The sequence below is a fragment of the Syngnathus leptorhynchus genome, chromosome 3 (assembly GCF_054491065.1).
Source record: "Syngnathus leptorhynchus isolate UIUO chromosome 3, UIUO_Slep, whole genome shotgun sequence".
Classification (NCBI taxonomy): domain Eukaryota; kingdom Metazoa; phylum Chordata; class Actinopteri; order Syngnathiformes; family Syngnathidae; genus Syngnathus; species Syngnathus leptorhynchus.
The window spans coordinates 18913756-18938445 of NC_141197.1; the positions used below are offsets into that span (position 1 = coordinate 18913756).

Here is a 24690-nt window from a genome sequence, read left to right on the forward strand (position 1 = left end):
TCCGAGACGCCTGGAAACTAGTGATTCAGTGGTGGAGGTCACCCGGAGGCCCGAGACTCTCATCACCATCATCATCATGCTCATCATCACCATCACTCTCAGCTGACAAGGAACCTCACTTACTATATTCTCTTTGCTCTCCTCTTCAAAAAAAAAAAGGACCAAATATATGAAGTAATATTTTCTGAATTGGAACAGTTTTCTTCATTCAATGAATGAACACATTTGAAAACATCATCTATCAGAGTAGTGTTGCATCATTTGAAGGGGAAATGTACAGCTTGAATACCTTGCGCCAGGGGTGGAGCTATGTGGTGGCCAGATGTGGCTAAGGCCACCCCCTTGGGCAGGGCATGGATCCATGTGGGAACTGATCAATAGTGTCAAATCATGAAAAAAAAATAAAGCGAGGAAAATGCTTGGATTAAAAACACAAACTTGATCCCTCAACATTGTGTTACTAAACATCAAACACATTGACAAGGAGAATATTTTGTCAAGGTGTTCTTTATTACAAATAAGTGAAACAATCCTAAAATATCTAATGACATGTTCAATTGCCATACTCACAACAGCAATGTTGTTTTAATAACGTCACTTCCACGCACAACATTACAGCACTTTGTAGATCAGCTTCTTGTCTCGGAGTTCAAAGATGACCAACAGTGAGCGAGGGTCCTTTATGTTTTTGCGCAATGTGATCTTTCCTTGAAGCTCCTCCCCTACAAAGCATGGACAAGATGTTACAGGACATTTTCTAATGGATATAATAATGAAATTGAATCTAAAATATAAACTAATGCTGATAAAAAGAAACGTTAGAAGCCCTGCAGCAGTGCTGAGCTCAGACTTCCGCAGCGGTGGGTGCTTATAGGAACGATGCGTGTAAATCAAATGTACTTTAATATATGTTAATAAGCAGCGCTGCCTTGTGCCTATATTTGTTCACGGACGCAGACTCTCCACTCGCTACGCTACACACTCTTAGTCGCTGGAGGTTACGTGGAGAACGTGATGAGAAAATGCTGAGCGTGGAGATTTCTCCGGCCGTCGCCATTATTTCTGTCACGTACATACGCTCGTGTTGGGAAAATCCTGGCTGCCTGCTGGCGCCGCACTCTGGGTCTGTCACTGCACTGCAGAGAGTTTGAGCAGCTGTGGGACTTGACCAAAAAAAAAAAAAAAAAAAAAAAAAAGGGAGGACGGCGGAAGATTAGCAGTACTGAGGGTGGATTTGGGAGGTACGGTATCTAGGAGAGGATCACGGGAGGAACATAAGAACAATGGGAAGATGATTAATTAGTTTGGCTATGTCTTGTCTCAGTTTATTCGAAAGAGGGGAGCCCTGGAGAATAATTGAATAATCTTCCTTAAGGACGACAGGTTGAAAATGCCCACCAGCACCACGAAGCAAAATCGTAAAGATCAACTGGATACCCGTCAGGAACCGCTTCTAACGTTTGGATATTCTTTTAAATTAAGACATACATACAACTCCATTGGCGAAACATGAATTGGGGGCCAGACATCGCCATTCAAGTCTAAAGACGCACAATTTTAAAATGTGACAGGAAGAGGAATGAAGACGACTTGGGTCGAGTGCTACGTCTCATGTCCTATTTTTCAGAAGCAGTTGTTGACACAAACATACAGAAAAAAACGCCAGCTCATCTATTTTGTGGTCCACGTTGATATCAAACCCTCGGAACAAAAGACCGCCACAGTTCAAATAAGGGGTCCTTGGAAGACGTTGGTTTAGTCAAAGATCAGCTGAATAAGCGTCTAACCTGACAAGGACACAAATATTGTTCAAGTTTCTTAAGAGACTGTAAACACGCTTAAATAGCATAAACATGGTGGACAAAACAACTTTTCTTTTAGCTGCTTAACACAAAGTAGGTAAAAGCGTGAAAGAATGACCCTCCTCTTCAATAGCTGAGGCACACAAACACACCGGAGCGTGACAAATGATTTGCTGTTTAATTTATTACGCTGACACCCAAAAGGATTTGCAGGGATGTTTTGTTCCGCATCGCTACTTTCGTGCGTGCGCTGTCACTGGCGCCGGCGCCTCACAAACACAGCCCGGGAGTTAATTACTGTTGCGCTGGTACCGACGCATCAAAACGCATTCGATCTCCGTCGTGATAAATCACCAGACAGTCGGCACAAAGCGGCGGGATGTTTACGCCTGGCCCGCGCCGCAGCCAATCGGAACTGAAGGCCAAAACACACAGGAAGGGTCACTCCATGTAGTGTGGGTAGACGCGTTCATCAACTTCAAGGTGACTTCAGGGACTTCCTTTGGTTAGCGTAGAAGTGCGTGAGAATTCTTTGGAATTTGAGTGCAAACGAGGCAAAGTGTGTGCGCGTTATAAAGTATAGCATAGCCGCTATCAAGTGAAAAGAGAATGCTGTTAAAAACTCAATTTCTGCTTTACGGCCCCTGGAGGAGGTTGAGGAGCGTCTGGGTGGCGAGAGAGCATCAATAACCTGCCGCGCTCTCCCTTGCTCGCCTACCACTGGGCTCGTTCGCTTCCTTCTATATGCATGGAGCCTGGACATTCAAACGTGATTAAATCCAAATACTTTAACAAAAAAAAAAATCTGTTTTGTAAAAACATTCAGGTCCGTTTTGATGGGGGACTCCCACTTCACTGAAGTGAGGTTGTGAGCTGGAACAATTGCAAGAGAGTTGAGAGTTTTAAGAGGTTTGTACTTTACTTTTTTTTTTATTTTTCTTGAGACTTTTTAGAGATGACTGCGGGCGTTTACCAAAGCAGAAAAGAGAAGGCCGCAAAATCGGTCTTGACGTCACAGCATTTCGTGCAAATAGTCCACGAGAACCAAAACAATCCTGATTCGAAACTATCTCGAACATTACTTCCAAAGTTTTACAATAAATCCCTGCGACAAAAAGATGTGTCCTTGCCGAAAAATGTTCGAGTAGCTCAAAAATAATCGCTACTACTTAGTCGTGAAAGTACGCTGAGCATTCAGTTTCTAAATTTAATGAAACATTACTATGCTGTAAATGGAACGCTTTTCACATAATGAAACTGTAAGACCTCCGATGCCATTTATATTTCGAAAATAATTTGACAAATCCTTCCACGAGATGTAGCAGCGGCAGCAAAAAAAAAAAAAAAAAAAAGCAGTAAAGGAGTGCGGCAAGACTTCAGATCCCTCAGGCAGCGCAGCAGTAAAAAGAAAAATGAATTCATCCGGCGTATCACTACTCAAGCTCGGTAAAGCTGCCGCTGACGATTGCGGCGGCCGCAAATACAATTTCCGACACCGCCGTGTGAAGAAAGAGTCATATTTTAGTCAGGGAGCCTCGGTGGGTCACTCAGAACTCGGGCCGAGCTGATACGCAAGTAACGGTACAAATAGTTGAAAACATCGTACAGCTGGAAAATTGCTATCAGGTTGTAAACTTTTCAATTCCGATGCTGTCGAGCCCAACCGCATTCATGGATCATCATTTGAGCAAATCGAATCAATTCTGCTCCGCGCAATCAGATGCTCATCCGCCTTGCTCACGTTCAGCTGCCGACCAACCAGAATGCAGAGTCCCCGATAGCGCTTTGAACTGCTACAGAGGGTTTGAAGTTTTTATCGCGCCGCCCGCTGCCGGAGCGTGGCCGAGGGCCGACGGACATCGAGCGTATGTGCTCACCCCCACGGGTCATTTATTACAGTAGGCCGCATCAGATAGCCAGGCAGGAAGTGGACAGTTTGCCCCCGCGCTCTGTTCGTCCCCACGTCAGCGGACACGTCCGTGATTTGCATTATGATACGCCGCACAGCACTGGAGCTTGTAAAGCGGAGAAAATGACATATATGCGGACAACAGCGGATTCGAGGGAACATCTCCAGCGGTGTCTCATGCTTGAAAGCAGGTGAGCACCATAGAGCGACATTTTGTGCCTTTACGATTGGAATTGGAGTGAATTTCTATTGCACTGGGAGTGGCTTTATCGTTTTGATCGTGATGCCGATCATGCTGGCCTGAGATAGCGGTTCAAATCACTACTGGCAAATGCCACAAAAAAATAAAAGCAACTGGAATGTGTGTTTAACAGTAGCTAAAATAAGTGGAAATAAAATCATTTCAATGTTAATCTTTGGTGTTTGTTCAATGTCGGGGTTAACGTTTTAGATGTTTCCCTACCCCAACACCCCCGATTCAAATGATCAGTTATCGGAAAGCTCTCCTGATCATTTACCACTTCCAAAAAAAAAAAACAATTTTACTGTTTGCAGTCATTTCTGCGAGTACATAATATCTGCATGCACTATTTTTTTTTTTACTGGTCAGTAACAAAGCTCCTCTCTGCCGATGCGCCATGAATCAAGGCGCTCGAGCGCTTATCGGATGAGTCTCACATGCTGTCTCTGACAGCTGAATGTGATTTGTTTGGATCCCCTTGCTGTCTCTCGCCGTGACGGATAACGAGTGTCAAGCGGTCTGAGGACATCACCAGAAGAGACGGATTACCTGACATCCTGCTGACGAGCGCCGTTAAAAGGCCCCAAATACAGTAAAACAAACACAAACGTGGTCCGACGCAACTTGACAACAAAACGGCTTGTACTCACCCGCTTGGACTGCGAAGGGTTTCTTCAGTTGGAAGACGGTTTGTTTCCAGTGGGTCGTTGTCACCTGAGGACCCGTGGAGAACATCACCTGGGCCAAACAGTATGGGATTGTTACATTTAAAATTGAATTCAACTGAGATTTGTTTTGCAACCGCGGGATAAGTGCTTAGATCAGCACCGGAGCAGGTTGCGCGTCGATTGGCGACAAAACGCCTCGAGGAGGAGAAATAAGCTAAAGCGTGAACGTAATTGACTTTGCGTTAAATAGCTTTTCCGGATGTCAGCGCAGCTTACCTTGTTGGGGCAGCCTTTGTCAAAGAAAACGTCAAAGTAGCCCACGATTGCCTGCGATGAAAAACGAGAAGGTGAGTTCAAATGTGTGCTGAGCGGCTTGACTGCAAAGGACAAATCATTTTATTTCGAATAAATATTGTGAAGCTCTGTTGACATTTTTTTTTTTTTTTTAAATCTCCTTCCTCTCAATATGAACTTGGTTCTCTCATTTGGGCTGAGTCAACAACATGTTCCATGTGCTCCCTCTAACCTCATCAGAGAGACTTGTCATCGCACAAAAGAAACACATTATAGCGTGGCCAACAACTTCATGCTGGAAATATTGCTGACGATTAAAAAAAAAAAAAAATTCACCTGGGAACATGAAATTAGCCAATGTTGCAATATTGACTATATTGCAGCAATGGATGGATTGAATGGAAGAAATATCAGCAGGACTTGGAATCCAAATACCGTCATCTAAATTGTTCTACACGATGGTGGACTTTTGACAAACTTGCGGTTTAAGAATGTGAATCGAAAGCCTCGCACAGACATGCAAATTTGTACCATACGTATGTGGACAACACATTACGGGGAGGGGGAGGCAGTCTATGGCCAGGCTGCTTTTGGTTCCCCAAAACAACCCCCAGGATGATTTTCTCCCCCCCACTGGAGGAACAGAGGTACTCTATCAATCTCAGGAGCGCACTTGTAGTGGCAATGATGCAGAACTAATAGCTTTTAATCCTGACACAGCTGACAACTCGCCGTCCGGCTTGCGGAGACAAAGAACTAAATCGATGCAGCAAACAGAGGTGAGATTTCTTTAAAATTGAAATTTAAAGCTAGTTTTCGCCAGCGTGCAATGACGGAAGAGGGGAAGTGTCATTTTTGTTTCGATTCTGGCCAGAGTGGGAGCAGAAGAGGACAAAGTAGGACAAAAGAAGAGCATGTCAGCCCAATACAATTACGGATTTTAATGAACGCAGCAGAGACGCTTCGAGCTGTGGTAATTAGGAAATTTGCTGTAATTACTCGGCGGGCCGAGATTGATTGTCACTTGTGTGAAATAACTTTTCTACTAAAGTGAAGCGAAAGACTGGGACTTCATCTTAGAGCCTTGTCGTCACACAAAAAGTGGATGCCCATGAAGGGTCTAATTCGGGAGTTGCAGAACAGAATGGGACCCAGGATTGAACCCTGTGGGATACCTGGGACAAGATGGAAAGTCAAGTTTGTGTTATGTATTTCGACACTGCCCAGAAGAGACTTCAGTCTTGTAAATAAATACATAAATAAATAAAGTATCAATCAAGTCAAATAAATAAATAAATAAATAAATAAATAAATAAATAAATAAAACAAAAATCAGTCAAATAAAGTCATTGCTTCTGTTGGTTGGTGGCTTCTAAAACTGGATTACATGGGACGGAAAAGTTAACCTAATGGATGACCAAGATACCGAAGCCCACCATCTCTCGGAAACCAGGCTTTGGAACGCCAGAGAGTTATATCGCGACCTAGCCATTTATATACAAACTCAATGCTGTGAAACCAAAAGTACCATCTTGGATTTTTTTTCTTTTTTTTTTTTTTTAAGTAGCCAATTTCTGCTCCTTTCCCAGCAGTATTATATCAAAAGATGCTCATTTCCCCAAGTTGAAGGCAAGCAAGTAGTCACGATTGTCACAAACACAACGGCACAGCAAAAACAGGAAAAGGCGGAATGAGTGCATTTAATTTTCATCAGCATTTCGCCCCAGGCCCCAAATGTGTCCGTGATAAGTGATGACAGTGGGCTTCCTGATGGCCCATGGAGGAAACTCTCCTACACTGTGGCGCTCCAGCCAAGTCTCCAGGAAGAGTGGAGGGAAAATTAATAATTATCATCAAGGATAACGCCAACAGGGAGCAATTCATCATTGCCCCCCCTCCTTTCGCCTGGCTATGTGTCAGTTAGCCGAGTGGCCCGGCCAGATACTATTATACAACGGTGGGGGGGGGTGAGGGATGGGGTATAAAGAGGAGGGGGAAACGGAGGATTGCTGACGGGGACTGAAGGGGGGGGGGGGGGGGTGAGAGGAGAGGTCTAATGCACTTTTGATAGGGTTTACCCAGGCGTGGAGGCTTCAAGCATGAGCACCTCACAAGTGCATTGGTGTGAATTCCCTCCCGTGAATCTCCTCAGCCTCTTCCAGATTGCTGTTGTTCTACTAAGATGCAGGCCAAACCGTCCTCGTTTGCCGACTACCTCCAAGAGGAGCTCCTCACATATGATGTCCAACACACACTGAACATCTAGAGCATAGGTGTCAAACTCAAGGCCTGGGGGCCCAGATACGGCCCGCCACATCATTTTATGTGGCCCGTGAAGACAAAATTTTCGATTTTGTCATGACTAAAATACAAATTATCTTCGGTTTTACATGACCATTCATCTTTTGAAACTATTTGAACAGTTTTGGCTCGTCTCTGAGTTCAAAACGAGTTTGTTTTGTAGCCTAAACTGTATTGATAGTCATAATGGCCCTCGGAGGGAAACTACGACTACAATGCGGCCAGTGACAAAAATTAGTTTGACACTCCTGATCTAAAGGATTCGGCAGTGCAACATACCGAAATGCATCACCGAATTTTGACAGTTCCAACTCCTGCACAGAGGTGAAAGGCCAACCAATTTTAAAATGTGCAGTAGAATGAACGCATTTCGACAGGATATGTGCGATACCTTATGTGTGGCTTCAGGCTACTTCAACAGAAAACAATAAACACCAGCATGTAAATGTAAAGAGGGATAAAGAAAGGGTGGCTGGGGGGGGGGGGAAAAAAAAGAAAAAAAAAGACAGAATGAGAGGATTTATCTTGCGTGTGAGCGGCACAGACGCAGGGGTTGTGCTGTTCATTTAATGCAAGGTTAGGCAGGCTGAGCTGATGAATGGACTGTCGACAGGAGAACAAAAGCAGCCGCTCCATCATAGGGCGGGCGGGCGAGAGGCACGGCGGCTCTCCCTCACCGATTCCCCCAGCGCTGGTCCAGGAGCAGTTTACCCTTCACACATCCTAACCTTAACTACCACCGAAGAGCTGCGGACAATACTGACTCCAGATCGGTATCTTTACGACGACGGAGCAGCCCTTGCGCGGGTCAATAATCATCTGTAAATCCTGACGCAAGCAGCGTTGATGCTGAAGGAGAGGAGAAAGGAACCATTTAGACTGGCCATTCCTTCTGAGAATATACACACACGCTTGTGTGTGTGTGTGTACACACAGACAAACGTGATCCGCAAACATATCAACGATGCGCAGAGGCCAAATAATAATCACGTATTGATTACCCATTAAAGCAAATGACGGCAGGTTACGTAGCGGTGCGCCGAAACTCAAATGTCTTGCAACACAATGCGGAGCGTCGCAAGACATTAAAGTGAGGCGCTTGTGCTGCAGGCTCCTGGCGGCATGGTGAAATGTGGCGTAGTCATTGGAGGAAGTTCAGCTGAGGGATGTGCTGGCAGGGAAAATGGGCTCATAAAGCATTTGATACGCTTTTGTGTTTTTAGCTAGCACCCACTGAGGAGAACACGACTTAATTCATGTGTTGCCGCTTGACCTACACCTCGGCTTTTCTTTCAGCTTCAAAAGTTTTCTTTTCGCAAGTCTATTTCTGTCTTTTATTGAGAGAGTTGAGAACTTGAAGACTTCTTGGGCAAAAAAAAGAAAGAAAACGTGTCGGTAAGATCGACGGGAAAATTATGAAAAGAAGAAAGAAAAATAAAGAAAATCCAAGGTTTAATTTTGAGTGTGTTTGCATTACCGTGCAATCTGTGCTTTTGGTCATCTTCAAACAAAAGTCGCACGTGAACTCCAGCTCCGAGAGATGTACTTTATTGCAGTCGATTGTCTGTTGAGTGAAAAAGAAAAAAGAAATGAGAATATGAAATGACCACGTTTGTATATTCCCCCCCCCCTTTTTTTAAATCCAAATAATATTGGCTACCTTGACAAACATTTTGCTCAAATCTTTAGGCCACTGATTGCTCAACATAGCTAAGAAAGATTTTTAATGGTAGCGTTACATTCATCATAAAATCAAAACATCAATGGCCATCAAAAATATTGGAACACAAAAAGAAGCTTAATAGAAGTAAAAAGTAGTACAGAGCTGGTTCAATGCAGCTGAAAATAGATTCAAATTTAACCTTGCTCAATTTGTCCTAGTTGTTGTCACCGAAAAAAAGAAAAGTCATCAGGTTTGCAGAATATGTAGCTCCAAGAGCGGGCTCTCAATTTTACGGAGTTGCAGTCAGCCTTAATAGAATGTTATTGGATTGTATCAATGGCTGTAATTTGGGGAGAGGGGCTGTCTATTTGTCACTGGAGGGGAGAAACTATCGATTAGAGGATTCAAATTCCATTACGTCAAGATCTGCTCCCATTCATCACATCCACACATGGGCGGAGGACATGCTACTTAGCAAACGGGCCAAGCGGAGATGAAACGTGTCACGGCATTCGGGGACGAGAGTGTGACGCCACACTGAGAAAGTAAGCGCCGTTCGATGTGGAGCCGATTTGACTTTTTTTTTTTTATTTCAGCGCTCAAGTCGTAGTTTAGTCAAGTGTTTTATTCCCAGCATGCTCACAGTTAAGTAGTAAAGTTTCCTTAAGAGCAATTGGAACTTTTTTTTTTATATGTGTTTCATTTGTGAGGTCGTCATTACATCTGTTGGATATGGAACGTCTAACAAAGTTGTTCCCATCTTTATTTTCAGCTGGAATGAGTCTCATGCGCCCATCAAAGTTTTTTTTTTGTAGCTTAAATGTGTTATTTATTGTATTTTATTTTTTTCTCCTTTTATGCTCGAATTATTTTTTGAATTTTTTTTTTTTTTTCTCCTTTTAAGTTTCAATTTTGTTCGAAATAAAGACATATCCAATCCATTTGGACAATTTACCTGTACGACTGCAGGTTCCGAGATGAGCGTGTCTGCGTTCACCACTTGCACCACGGCCTCGGACACGACAAACTTCTTCATGCACGACATGTTGAAGCCGTACACATCGTCCCAGAATGCAATGCACTCTTGGTGCTTCTGGTGATCTCCCACTGCTGCCAGGCTGATGTTGCAAACGTTCGGGTAGACTGAGGAGACCGCAGGAACAGTTGGCAGGCAAGAAAGAAAAGATAGAGGCTGAGTCATTAGCAATTACATTATTCACGAATATTCACAAATATAATATATACTAATATTAATATTTTTCAGAGGTTAGTCACCTCAACAATAAGTAATAATTTTACATTTATTTAATGGAATATTTATTAAAAAATCAATCAATTAAACTAAATCTGTTTTTTTATCATGATTAATTTTATTATTTTTATTAATTAGATTAAATCTTAACAATAATAATATACATAAATAATAACATTCATGAAGACCAAAAGGGAAAGGTTGTCCAGCTTCTAGTCCAGCAGAATGACGCTGGAAGAGAAGGCGAGCTTGCTGTCATCAATTTTGATGGTCTGCGTTCAACACAACTAATTAGAGAACGCCTTCAAGTCGCGTGGGCGTGATGGCTTCCATCAATTTCCTGAAGCAACAGCAACGACAAAACACGCTTTGGCCTGGTTTTTGTCCTACTTACAAAGTCCAAACTGCATTAAAGAGCGTCACTTTGTATGAAACGTCTTTTGATGTGTTTTCGGTTACACTGCTGGGTGATGATAATGTTAGGGCTAAGATGATGGCATCCCTACTGCGACTCGCCATTAACCAAGACAGTCCTAAGGCCAAACTTAAAGGAAAAAAAAAAAATAAAAGGCAAAAAACATGAAAGACTCATATGAGAAATGCAGATTTGAAGTGCAAATCACAACAGCAAGAAAAGAAAATTAAAAACAAACGAGAGCGTGTGCTCAGGCACATGGGAAATAGATTTTGTTTTGAAGGCACCAACCTTTGTAGCCCATTGATGAGTAAGGACAATACAAATAAGCCTTCACGTGTAGCGCCCGACAGAGGGTTTAGAAAAAAAAAAAAAAAGGAGGGCGAATAATTTAGGGATGGGGTGAGCAGTGCGGACAACCATGGCTGGAGGCTTCTATCAACAAAAAGATCAAACCTCCAATTTGAAAAATATTACCCATCCGGTGGGCAAGTTCAATTTATTTTGCCCGACATATGGGTTGCCGTTCAGCCCCACATAACCTTCAATACATCGGCCCATAAATTGTGAGCACCAATAGCGACGGGCATCTGACGGTCTCTCGTTATTAGCCGACGGCGGCGCGTGACCGCGTTGAGTGTCAGCGCACCTAATGAGCACAGGAGCAGCTTTTCTTTTTACTCTTGATTACCGAAGCAACGGAGCGATCGTGAAGACCGGGTGGGGAGTGGGCTGATTTGCTGATTTGGCAAAAAATCGAGACAGGCTTGCTTGCGATATGCACTGTAAAAGCAACGGAGAGAGAAAAGGCGAAGGAGGCGTTACTGTAAAAAGGGGGGAAAACGACCAAGCGAAAGGGGCACACTGGTGTCCCCAGATTCATGGCTTTGACATCTGCGTCCTTCTCGACTCGCTGCTCTCAGCCCGTTTGTCATGACCCCCCCCCCCCCCCACACACACACACACACACACACACACACACTACACTTGCTCTCTTGAGCCCCCCTCATTGGTCGGTTGTGAAAGAGTGGATGGGGGGGGGGGGGGCAAGAACGATTCCTTTTTCCTAAGACACTGTGCTATGCAACTAGAAAAACACAAACAATAATAATCATAAATGAAGGACCAAATGTCAGCTTTTTAGTGAGGCCATATTGTTTTGGGTACCACTGTCGAATGACAGGCCATTCAAAAAGTTCAAGATTGGAGTGTCACTTTAGGATTTTTTTTTTGTTCATGTACGGATTTTTCTGCATTCAGATTTAGCTCAAAGATGTAACGATTAATCGACGATTGATTGAATCATTCAATCCTTATTGTTGATGATCAAATAATCATTTAGAATTTCATTAAATCATTATTTCAGAGGTATATTGGCAGGTTTCTGTAGTCCTTTATCAGACTGATTATCTTTGGCAGAGTTAACTTGTGAGATTGTGAATATGAAGAATATGTCTGGTGTCTAGATTTAGCAACTTTTTTTTTTTTGGTCAAGCTTTGTCTTTTTTATTTGCACATCAAACAATGCTGTGAAACAAAACCACATTTGGATTGCAGATTTTCCTTATGTAAGTTTCTTGTTACTGTAAAGCCCTTAATGTTGCAATGGAATGATGGCGGATAAACAAAAGACTGTGAGCATGTTTCTTTTCCTTCCAAATGAGACATTCAGCGAATGGCCACGATTGGACATAATGACAGCAGTTACAACGCATTCCCAGTGGACGGAATCGTTCCCCTTCAGCTGTTTGGTGCAACTCCGATTAGTCTCGCCCTGATTTGTGGGCTGCCTCATTATTGTGTACAAGTCATGCTCGAGTGCACGTTCATACAGAAAGAAATAAAAATCTGGAATCAGTAATACAGCAACTTCAGCTGTGTAGAAATTTTGAACATTTTCGGAGGTAGGTTAATGACTACGTGTCACTTTTTTTTAACATGGACATATTAAAATTAGAGCTCACTGGCATCCAACCGGGAAATACTTTTACTGCAACCTTCTTTACTTATGTGTCTATCTAGTGCGATGGGCATTGAGGGAGAAAATGTAAGGACTACCTGAACCACCATCACCCAAATAGAGGTCTCTGGCCACCAAGACGGAGTCCAACATGGACTCGAATAGCAAAAAGTAACCCTGCAAAAGACAAAATGGCAGAAATCAAATTAATGTGTGTGCTATATATATATATATATATATATATATATATATATATATATATATATATATATATATATATATATATATATATATATATATATATATATGAAATTAATAAATAAAAATAAACAAATATTTTAATTTAAAAAAATATAGATTGATTTATAGACATTTTTTAGAGGATATAAATCATTTTTTTCCAGTATTTTTGGTGGATAAGCCTGTTAAAAATTGCTGTGGCACCTTAGTTGCTACCATTTATAATTTTTCTTCCGGATTTAGTGTTAGGGGACCATCAATAATACTGCAAATTACATGCATTGGCCTGTTCCTCTTTTATGAGGTCACAAACGAACAAGGTGAGGTGAGGGCCATGAGGGCAAACGTGACCTGGATGGAAGTATGTGAGTGCTTGATGACAAAGCTTTTTTTTAGGCTATGACAAAAAGTCTTGACAAGGAGCAGAAGATTAGCATTAAGTAGGCTGTAATAATCAAATGAGATTAGTGCTAGTCCTATTATTTCAATTAAGGGGTGAGCGAAAGTGAGGAACAAACAAGAGAAGCAGCAACCATGATTTATAACATTGACCCCATAATCAGCACCATCAGCACCAAGGCTCAGCGCTGATAACCACGACGGTGACGATGCAGATAAACCCGAAGCAAGCTACACGCCTTGTTTGTGGATGCCGCATGGGTCCCGATGCAAAGTCCGATACACTCGTTGTTGCTGACTATGGTCCACGCAATGACCTTAACGCTGTGCCGTTTTTAAAAGCCTCACCCGGCGTACAGCGGTCTCATAATTTAGTGCCAATTTCACGGGACACTGCTTCACTTGAAGGAAAAGGGATATGCGAGAGAGAGAGAGAGAGAGAGAGAGAGAGAGAGAGAGAGAGAGAGAGAGAGAGAGAGAGAGAGAGAGAGAGAGAGAGAGAGAAGGGGGGGGGTCTGGGAGAAGAGTCGCACCTTTATGGTCAATGATGGTCCTGGATTACTGCCCCCCCCCCTCCTGCTACCTTCACATTGATCCACACCCAGCAATTTTAGAAATTGAAATATTAATTAGCTACTGTTCCAGCCACTTCATTAAAGGGGTGCTTTGTACTTTATGTATGGCTTGCATATGATATTATACGAGGATGGGGCTGAAGCGATGCTTACGCACAAGTCGCGGATGTAGCTTTGTGTCGCTAATACACAACGCGGTGTGAGGCGAGAGCCGAGTTGACAAAGCCGAGGTTGCAGCCGTCACATGCTGCAGCATAGCCACTTTGCATTTCCACGAGAGACTAATGAAAAGCTTAATGAGAACGGGCTGAAACAGCTTATACACATTAGCAACATTAGCATATAAAACACATCTCCCTGTGGCCTCACGCAGTGCTCCAGCACATCTAAGTTTGCACCAACACAAAAATAAAAATAGCAAACAGCCTTTTACAGCTGTGTTATGTTTGTACGCATTGTACCTCCCTTCCCCCCACCCCACAAACTCACCTTGACACAAAAGGTTCCAGTTTGTTTTCCACAGTATTCTTTCAAAACGCAGCAAATTCCTGTTTGCAACCAAGGCAGGTCAGTGACCTGTCCCGAGGCAGCAAAAACGACCGATTCAACTCGAGGGCAGAGAAACAGAATGAATCTCAACTTTGTAAAACACGGCATGGCGTAGCTACACAGTCTATGCTTCTTTCTTATACACAGCAGAAAGGAAGATGAATTTTGTATTAATTTGAATATAGGTTGGATGGGATTAAATTAATATTAATACAAAGTAAAATGTATTTAAATAACAATTAAATATTTCTATATATATATATAATAATACATATAAATAATATATAATTAAATATTTTAAAAATGTAATCAAGATTTAATATTTTAGTAGTACCTGGCGATGTTTTCTGTCGCACTTTAATAAAATAAACTTCCAAAGACTGCAGCCACAGCCATTAAAATACAATGTAGTGAAAGTTAACTAGTCTTAAAAAAAAATGCCATGATGTAATTTGAGGGAAAAATCACGGAGAAAGGCTTCCTTCATTTTTTGTTGTTGTGACCTTTGGATACTCTTGCTTGTAGCTATCAGGATGTATTACAACAGACAATCTGCATCAGCAGTTTTCACTCCACTCTTCGGCATTCACAACACATCTGCCTCAATTACCGCAGATCATCATCGTCCCGCGAGGCCCACAGTAAAATAAAGGAGAAGGCCCGTGTGCACGGATCCGTGTGTCTGGAAGTGTGTAAGGGGGATGGGGGGGGGGGGGGGCTGCACGCCTGGCTGACTACAGAGGGCAGCAGCGAGGCTCGTCTTGTAGGACTCTGTGGTCTGATGACACCAAATTAGCATAAACATATCATACTGTGATAGATTATCTGCGTAATCTCTTGGGGATTGAACATTGAGCAGATTCCAATAGAAACCTAATTTGCCTTTTAATCAAAGCAAATGAGAAACACACAAGATAGATAGTGTAAGAGCAATTTCATTTCCGCTCCGACTGTAAGATGACATCACTTAAAGTCTGGAGCCACTGCAATGTCATACCAAAACTCTCGCCTCTTCTAAACGAAGCAAACACCATCGTTGATCGTCTGGCCGTGATTGAAGGACAAAACCTGTAGTTTGGCTTTGTTTTATATCTTGATAAGTCTTGGAACTTTGGATCCACCTTGTACACAGGCGACAATAAACCATCCAAAGTCTTAGAAGACGCAGCCGATAAATCAACATTTTACATCGACACACCTGCGAACCTATCAAATGCGTGTCAGTGACGTGAATGATCGACAGTGAGACAGACAAAAGGAGAGGATGATTGATGACTCCCGTTCTCTTCTGAGGCAGGCTCTCGATGTCGATAATGAGGCTAAGGGCGGGGCCAGCTATTAATTTACCTGGTGACAAACGCACGCTCATCTGACTTGATGAATTGTGACATGTTGTTCATTTAAGATTTTTTTTCGTCGGACTGCGATATTTTATCAAGAAGCTACAGAGAACTTCTGGAGGAGTTACATTGCATCTTTGTAGCTCTTTAAAGTCTACGTCCAGAGTAATTGTGGTACTACACGAGTCTGTGCTAAGGTAGCTATGACAAAGGAGTGCATCAGGGATCAACTCTAAGCCCCTTACTGTTTACAATAGTGCATCATATTGTTTGCTGTGCAAGCCTCTCGTATATGAATATCATTCAGCATGCTAAGCTGCACTAACAAAAATGAATTTAGCTCTGCGCCATTTTGTAAGACTAAACCAACACTAGGAAGCGAGCTGGCGCCTATCACCAGTGATTGATCTCGCTCTGAATCTTTATTTAGTCTTTGTGGAGCTCACGATGGCCAGCAGCCCTCTGGACTCTTATCTGATTCTCGCTTTTGTTTTTCAGCGTGCCAAGAGAGAGGAGCGATCAATGGTGTGAGTTATGAAATGACACTGGTGCTGCTCAAAACAGTCTTTCAAACACTAGCAAGACAGACAGACCTTCATGTGCCTCCTCCTCCTCCATCACCATCTTTATGGACACAGCACATTGATCAAGCACCGCTGTCCATTAGTCCCGTTAAAAACTGTCCCCGGTGCACATTAACGGCACCTGGAAATGAACTGTATGATTCTTTTTGCTTCATAATAGAACGTATTGACAAAACATATGCTTCACAACAGCGCAGTTATCTGACGGCTTTGAATGTTGCGTGAACACGACATTATTCCTCAAGCACGAACGCAATCAATTAATTTGGTGTCCAAAGTACGATTGAGAACTTTACAAATAATCCTTGTCGATTGTGATTTTTTTCTGCATTTGGTAAAAGCTGACTAAGAAGGTAACCTTTTAAATCTTGTTGTGTCTGAATTGTCTGCCACTGCAGCCTTGATGAGAAGTGACGAGAAGATTCTTCGATATATTAGCGCTCTGTGAGTCGGTGTCATTAGATATTATGCGCCCTATCCTTCACCGTTCCGCGATCATGTCACTTGCCGAATTTCAATTTCCCCGGTGAAGGGATAGGAAGGCTCTAGCTGACGACCCCTGTTCGTGACCCTGGGCTTTCACAATGGATGGGGGGGGGGGGGGCAGATACAGGAGGCTCATGAATTAGGGATGACTTCAGCTGTGCGTTCAACTTTGGCCGTCTCGCCTGTATCGCCATACAGAATCTGGCTGATAAATGGCCATCAAGTCAAAATAAGACTGCTCTTGCTGGTTAGCCATTCACAGGACATTATGGGTGAAGTTTAATCCCATGTTTTAAAAAAAAAAATGAAGAAGAGATGCTAACAAGAAGGTGATAAAATAAAGCAAGGTTTTTGCAGACTATGAGATGCACTTACCGTATTTTTCGGACTATAAGTCACAGTTTTGTTTCATAGTTTTTAGCTTTTCATATGAGCTATATTTTATAAGCTTTGCAACATTGTGTACTGACCATCCATTCCGAGATGATGATGTCCACTTTCTCCACGGGGAGGCTGACGTCTTCTACGCGGCCTTTCACCAAAGTGATCTTGTCCTCAAGCTTGTTGGCCCTGCAGTAAGGAAAATATTGAACAAAACTTGCGACAAACTCGGCAAACAGCTCCATTCTTCAACTGGAGAGGGCTCTTGTCGGTTTCAAGCCGAATCTCAAATGCTGACACATTTCATTACAGGGCTGCTCGCTCAGCCGCGTTTTTGCTTCTCCCTCAGAGGGAAAAGACTTTCTGCCCTGTGTTTGAGTGCAACGGGATGGAAGCTACATAGGGAGCTACATAGAGGCAGCCTAAGTTTGGCAGCATTCTTTGTTTTAATTTCCGAGAAAGTTCATGGTGAAAAAAAAAAATCTATAAATGAGTGTTTGGATGTAGATTTTAGGTTTGATTAATTAATTTGATCTAAACCTATAAATGAGTGTTTGGGTGTAGATTTTAGGTTTAATTCATGAATTTAATCTAAACAAATTAAGTCGTGTAGACCAAAGCAGCCTAATAGAAAAACACAAGAAAATGAACAAGTCCAGATCTATTAAAGTTTTCGACAGTGTATTATGGATGTAAACTGGAAAAGTGTAACCGAAGAGCCAGAGGATGAGGCAGCAACTGTATGATCACCTGTACCGTTTGAATGATCCTTCCCTTCAGTCTGGCCATTGCGGGTATCAATCTGGGTGAATATTCCATTATGGTGACACGTAATGTTACAGAGGACAGAACAATTACTCAAAGCTGCCCCGGGTGCATTTCTGTAGCAGCGATGCTTATCTAGAACCGTCTTCCCCCTCTCTGCCGCTCTGCTCGGGCCGCTATCACATCCTTCCAGATTCAGGACCCCCGACCCCCACCCACCCAAAGATCCAGTCTTCATAACAAGGAAACACTGTAAACTCATTATTGGGGTAATTTAGAGGACAATGCCAGAGTCGGTGTCCGCTTTGTACGGAAATGCATATGTGCCGGGCTGAGTGTGGAAAAACGGAATGAAATAATTTAGATTCAGATGTTTTCAACATTGAATGTAACATTTTCAACTCTCCCCTAATTTCTTTTTATTTTTTTTTAAATTTGAAAGACATGCATACACAATGATCCTACTGATGACTTCATAAACCAATCTGCATAAATCGTATGGTATAAAAACTGGAATATCCTGTAATCCATTCCCTTGCTGCCACTGAGAGGACGCAGGAGTTTATTTTCCTCCACTAATCGTTCGTAACGCTAACACCTCGGCCCGGTCGACCGACGCGATGGGCTGCCCAAGTCGCGGGGAGCAGAGGTGCGTTCCAAGCGTGGATGATTAATGTTTCCCACAATCCCCCCACTGGTTCTCGAAGCTAGCTTCATTCTTCACTGAAGCACTAGCTGAGCGATCCGCCGCTACAAGCGATCCCTGATTGGTTGGGACACCTGGTTGGCATTGTAATATTCTCAACAAGGAGTTTTGTTTTTCTTTTTTGATTCATTTTATTAACAATTTTGCATACGGAGCCAACATGGTCGACTTGCGTAGACCACACGAGGCAATTTTCTTTGTTTTAATTATTGTTTCTGACGTCCATCTCTTATCCTGCTCCTTTTAAACAGCGCCCCTAGTGTTCAGACTGAGAAACTGCAGTCAGGTAAACCAGGTGTATTCTTAAAACAACCTCATTAACATTTCATTAATTTGCACTTTTCCTGGTTAAATGAGAATCCTTTTATACCTAATAAATTTCAAACATCCACAATCCAGGGCATTTTATTGGCCAATCCATCAATTGCAGCCATTCCAAAAACTATCTCGACATTATCCATTAAGGATGTGAGTGTGAAGGAAGGAATCCAGCCTTTCATTTAAACTTCAGCTAGAGAGAGGAGACAGGAGATGAATGCTCCTGTGCAACCGACAGAAGCCACTTTAATTACAATCCTGATATTAGCAGCGGAGTGAGAGGCTCCCGCAGAAAAACGAGCGATAAAGACACAACCAAAGCGGAACTTTGTCGCCATGCGCGTTCCTTTTTGAGGGCGGAGCTCGGGCGCTCACCGCTGGCAAACCTGAGATGCACCCTGCGTGCCAACTCCTGCTCCCACAGCGAGCCAGTGGGCTGTAAAATTAAAATGTCCCTTTCCTTCAGCAAACCCCGTTGTTCTGCTTATAGGGAAGCCTTACATAACTGCGATAATGGCACTCGTAAAGGCTTTTAAGTAAAAAATGTCATAAGAGGCAGAGCCGTGAAGAAGGACGGGGGCCGTCCGTCTCCGGTGGAGCTAAATGGATTGGAGGAACCCAAGCGTACGATGGACACATGCAAATAACTTAAGTATGCGCAATCGGGGCACATTCAAAAAAGACGTGAGGCAATCTCAGCCTCCAACTGAGGACGCAAGCGAGGAAGAATCAGTGTAAAGTCAATCGATGAATAAAATAGGGCCAAACTAATGATGCTTAGTAGGAAAGAAACAACTTTACATGACTGAGACACTCTCGAAAGATTTCAGATTTGTATTTGCTTAACATTTTGAGAATATCCAAATATTACAAAAAATACATAGAGGTTTATGATTGTAAATTCACATAATGTGGAAAAACTTGAAGGGGTGTGAATACTTTTGCAAAGCAATATAAAAGTCTCAACTCAATTTTCTTACCTTACTATATCCATGGCATGGTAGATAATTTTCGATTGGTCAACCGCAATGACCTGCTTGGCTCCAGCCCGAGCGGCAAACATCGATAATATGCAAGTCCCGCAGCCGACATCTAAAACAATCTGTTAAGAAAAAAAAAAAAAAAAAGAAACTGACGGCGAGCATCTACCGTCATCATTGCAAAAGCCAAGGAGAATAATGAATAAAAAGCATCCTGTATTATCAAGACTCGGCCGGCAAACAGTCAGATAAGGCTCGGCGGGAAGAAGGATGCAACACGGGCAGAGAATCGACGCCGGCCCATCCATCCTTCAAGCTCGCGTCGGGTGAATCGCCACCGCACGTGTTGGTTGATTTTCAACAGATGGAGCCGTTGTAAGATTTACACACGACACGGGAAGTTCATGAGATGACAAGCAAAGATTTTGGAGGGTCACTCTCACAACTGGGACTACTGAGTCTAACGGGGTACGAGCATGAGATCAATTTGGCTGACCTGACCACGGCTAATGTTTTTTTTTTTAAGTTGCATCAATGTGACCAGCATATTCAATTTTTCATAGATATTTTGGGGTTGTATTTGGATGAAAAAAAATCCCACAAAGACAAAAAAAATAAATAAAACCGAAAGTGGAACTGTGGTTCCGTGTGATTTTTTCATTTCGCGCGAGATCACACAGAAAGCTGGTCACCTCCTTTACTGACCAAACGATTGCAATCGGGATCCCTTAAAGCATAGGTGTCAAAATCAAGGCCCGGGGGCCAGATACGGCCCGCCACATCATTTTATGTGGTCTGCGAAGACAAATTTTGCACCGACTTTGTGTCGTTACTAATATTACAAATGATCTTCATATTGCTTGCAGTTTTTATTAGCATTCGTCTTTTTAAAATATTGGAGCGGTTTTTATGAATCTCTGATTTTAAAACTAGTTATTCATCTGTTTGTTTGGTAGCTCTATACTGTATAAAGAAGACATTGACAATCATAATAACCTTCCGAAGGAAACTATGACGACGATGAGGCCCCACGACAAAAATGACTTTGACACCCTTGCCTTAAAGCAACCTTTCCACTACTGTTGGCTTCTTCTATTTCGGTACTTCTGCTAATTTGTCCACGTGTGCCACCACGGGCGTTAAAGGCCCAGCTGAAGCGAGCACGCGCTCATCTGTACGTAACGTTTCCTCTCCGTGTCTCTATTTCAAGCAGCTGGGCCCGCCGGCAGGTATCCCGCCGACCTTATGGGCCCGTCGGCGCCGCAGCGACACCACATCAACGACACCTCTGTGCTCGGCGGCCGCATTGCCACTGAGCTGAAAAAAAAAAAAATATCCTCTCGTTTTCAATCTCCCTCCTCCTCGGTGCCAAACGCGAATAATAGACATTCGTCATCGACGTGAGCTGCCCCTCACGCTTCTCCCAGAGCAAGCCCCTATATAATGGATGGCCATGATATGGACCGGCGCCTCCTCGGTGACGCTCGTTGTTGTGAGGAAAAGGGCTTATGCGTTTTGTTAGGCGACGCCGGCGTTTGTTATCAGCGCTCGGCAGTCGACAGCCAGCGCACTAATAAAGTCAGCCGGAGGATTCAATCAGACGCTATCGTGGTATTAATGCTTTACCTGAAAAATGTACCGTGTTTGCGTTTAAGGCCTGGCGAGCTAATCTACACGTTTAAAACTCACGGGCACCTTGATGGCGGTCGTTAAATGTGCCCGTTATTAACGTTGCTGCGGGTATCGAACGTTTTCTGCTAATATTGTGCAAAGCTACTCAGGATGTGTTGTCTTTATGGACCTCACCTTGTCTTTGAACACGTCGGGGTTGCTGTAGATGAAGTCACGGTAACTTTCCGTGCGCACTTTGTCCTGCAAAAACAACATGGGACAAATAAGACGAGTCGTCGGAAGTTCTGTTCATACGTTTTACATGTTCAAAGATGAAGACTGCGAATTGCGTAATAATGTGATCGGGAGCTACAGCGTTAAACAGCTTGTCGCCATTCCGGAGATTAGTAGTGTTGTTCAATTTGCTCTTAAAACGACAAATGTCTCTCCTAGATTGCGCACTTTACTAAAACCCTTCATCTGAAACTAACCTCTGCTATTTAATACAAATTGGTAAATATCTATAAAACTCAGTTGGGGCAATTTAAAAGTTGTGGAAAGTAAGAAAAAGAATCACACCTTGTTTTCCTTACTTTCCTGTCTCTCTCACCACCTTTCGTGCGTCAGAAGCCATTTGCATCATCTTGACGTGCATCGGAGAGAAAACGTAAAAGCGCTACGGTCCAATCAGGTTGGCCGACGGGATATACGCAAGTACTGCGGTGAGAAACGAGCATCTGAGCTGTCGACACTTTGACGCCTGAGTGCTTAAGCACCGTACAAATTTAAATTTTCAACATAGCGCCAATGTTGGTGTCTTACATGACAGCTGACTGCTGACTTTGCGTAAAAACATCCCAACTATATGTGAATGATGCGAGTCAGCCACTGCAGAGCGTGTTGCGCTGCGGGGAAAAAAGTGTCTCCTTGATGTTTTGCTTGTAAACGCACACCTTGAGCATCTCCTCATGAATGCCATAATGACCGTAGGAGCTGAAGTAGGCTTCGTCCTCATCTTTGCGAAGCTCGGCAAAGGCGCGCGGGTTAGCCGGCCATTTGATGTCAGTGTCCGCCACCAAACTCTGGACCAGCAGCCTATGTGAGATAAATTTGAATTTAATATTTCACTTTTTAGGACGCAGTGAGCAGAAAGCACACTCAACCTTTACAGCATGCGGGACATAGCGGTAAATGGAGCAGATGAGAGGCATTTATCTTTGAAGCTCACTTTTCCTTCTGCCATCTTCTCCCTCCCTATCCTCAGTCTTTCTGTAATTTTCCCTTACAGCGCCCTCTTCCAGACCCCCCCCCCCCCCACCCCTTACTTTAACCTCTGTGCTGCAGTGGAATTTTCCCTTCCTTTAAAACTTCTTCCACATGGTAGCTTTGGATCATTAGGTATCGGAAATGGTGGCTCCCTGCCGGCCGATGTGTTGTATTGCAAATGTTAGTCACATGCGCAAAGTTGTATGATTGGAAAGGCTACAAGAAAGGTGATGCAAACAAAACGGAAAGATGACTAACATTAAATTTTGTACATCTTCAAAGGTTTGCTTAACAGCCTCCTCAGCAGAACCTATCCTCAGCTGTAGTGCCGGATTAGTCTTCGCCTCCATCGACCCGCATGCCGACGAGACCGTACCCTGGTGACCACCACACAGGTCCTCGGGGTCTACGGAGTACAAAAGATATTTCAAACTGAATGTACACCACGTTGTTTCAAAAAATCATTTTACTTCATGATCGGTGCCCGTAAAAAATGGGGGCTTCAAATGTTTATATTTAGACTGTACTGGACATCTGTAAGATCTTGATGCGTACTGAACAGTAACTATTTGAAAAAATAAAATGAAGAGAGAACTATAATAAGTACCAGTTTGCAATAAGAGGTCATCTTGTATAACTGGCTTGAGGAAGTCATCACTTTCCCACGGTAAGAGATCATCTGGCAGCCCCATGAGATATGATGGATCACATTTCTGCAAAAAAAACAAAAACAAAAGTCATTACATAATTCAACACTATCATAAACAGTATTCAAAGAACACCTTTAGAGACATTAATACTCACTGTTGAGCGGATAAAATTGATCAACTTTATGTAACTGTAGTCATCTAAATCTAGGGAGGAAAAAAAGTTTTTGGGTGAAACAAGAAATACCGCACTTGCGTATAAATAATTTAGTTTTCCGTTTAGGTGCAGTATTTGTGTGTATTGTACTTACTGTGCTTCTTGATGACATCTATAAGGTTCACTTGGTGCTCAACTGTGCAGTGCTGCAGGGTGTCAGGCACGGAATTGAGTAATCTGGGGGAGATGACACAATCCAAAATATTTTCTGCAAATGACAACTGTCCACTGTTCTTTCATGACGTCACCAAAAGCCTTTCTTCTAAGCAAAACCAAACCATCAGCCATAGCACGCTGTCGTTATCTACTTCTTATGTCCATTTCTGCGCTCACCTGTCACAAAACAAACAGGTAACCTGTTGACTATCCTCCTCCATCCATTGCCACTGCTCTTTGTCATCACCGGAGTCACTATCAGCGTCCGATAGCTCCGGCATGTCCTCAGCATCAGCACAAGGATCTTATGTTAAAATAACAAAAATGTACTTGGTTAAGAAATGTCAATATTGCACATCATTGACTGTTGCCGTATTGTAACATTAGCGAGTAGATGATAACAAACTATGGTGGTGCAAACAGCATTATCTAACGAGGCTATACATTTTATCCCGGGTTGAAATGCATGCTTCCGGGTAAATCTGTATATTTGTTGCTATCTGGTGTATAAATATATTTTTTTTACTCATTTCCAAGACTCACGTGTCTCTGCACATTCTGCCATGACCCCGCTTTGTTTCGCAGTTTACTTCCTGGTGCGTTGCGTACAAGCGGGGGACACTTCCGCTAAACAGTCCACACGATGTCGCTGTTGGCCCAAACTCGTATGCGGTTAATATAGAAGAAAAATAAAAGTCCCTACCACTTTTAAGAGTTTGTTTGGATCTTTCTTAGTTACAAAAAAAGAACTGTGAAGCATAGAAAAAATATGTTAAATTAAAACTGTGAATCAACAAATAGATCATATACTATTTATATAAATATCTTATTTAGAAACTACGAGTTTTGTTTTTTATTCACGAATTAAATAAAAAAAATAAACAATGTTACTAAGGACTTTTCCAAATCATAACTTGCTTGAGTAGACTTTCCATTCAGGGTCGTCCTAATGAGAGCAGAAGGTT

At 42.8% G+C, this 24690-nt stretch overlaps 1 protein-coding gene across 1 annotated transcript; it reads right to left on the bottom strand.

The window, feature by feature from the left end:
- Positions 1 to 491: 491 nt before the first annotated feature.
- On the bottom strand, positions 492 to 24392 carry prmt3 (protein arginine methyltransferase 3). The gene is made up of 16 exons (XM_085906809.1): positions 24269 to 24392; positions 23903 to 24029; positions 23664 to 23746; positions 23510 to 23559; positions 23313 to 23418; positions 22964 to 23111; positions 22393 to 22534; positions 21635 to 21700; positions 19829 to 19950; positions 17149 to 17248; positions 12604 to 12682; positions 9834 to 10021; positions 8693 to 8779; positions 4897 to 4947; positions 4603 to 4690; positions 492 to 722 (listed from the first exon to the last, which is right to left on the bottom strand). The coding sequence occupies exons 1-16, from the start codon at positions 24288 to 24290 to the stop codon at positions 613 to 615; spliced, it is 1569 nt and encodes a 522-aa protein (XP_085762935.1). The 5' UTR covers positions 24291 to 24392; the 3' UTR covers positions 492 to 612.
- Positions 24393 to 24690: the final 298 nt, after the last annotated feature.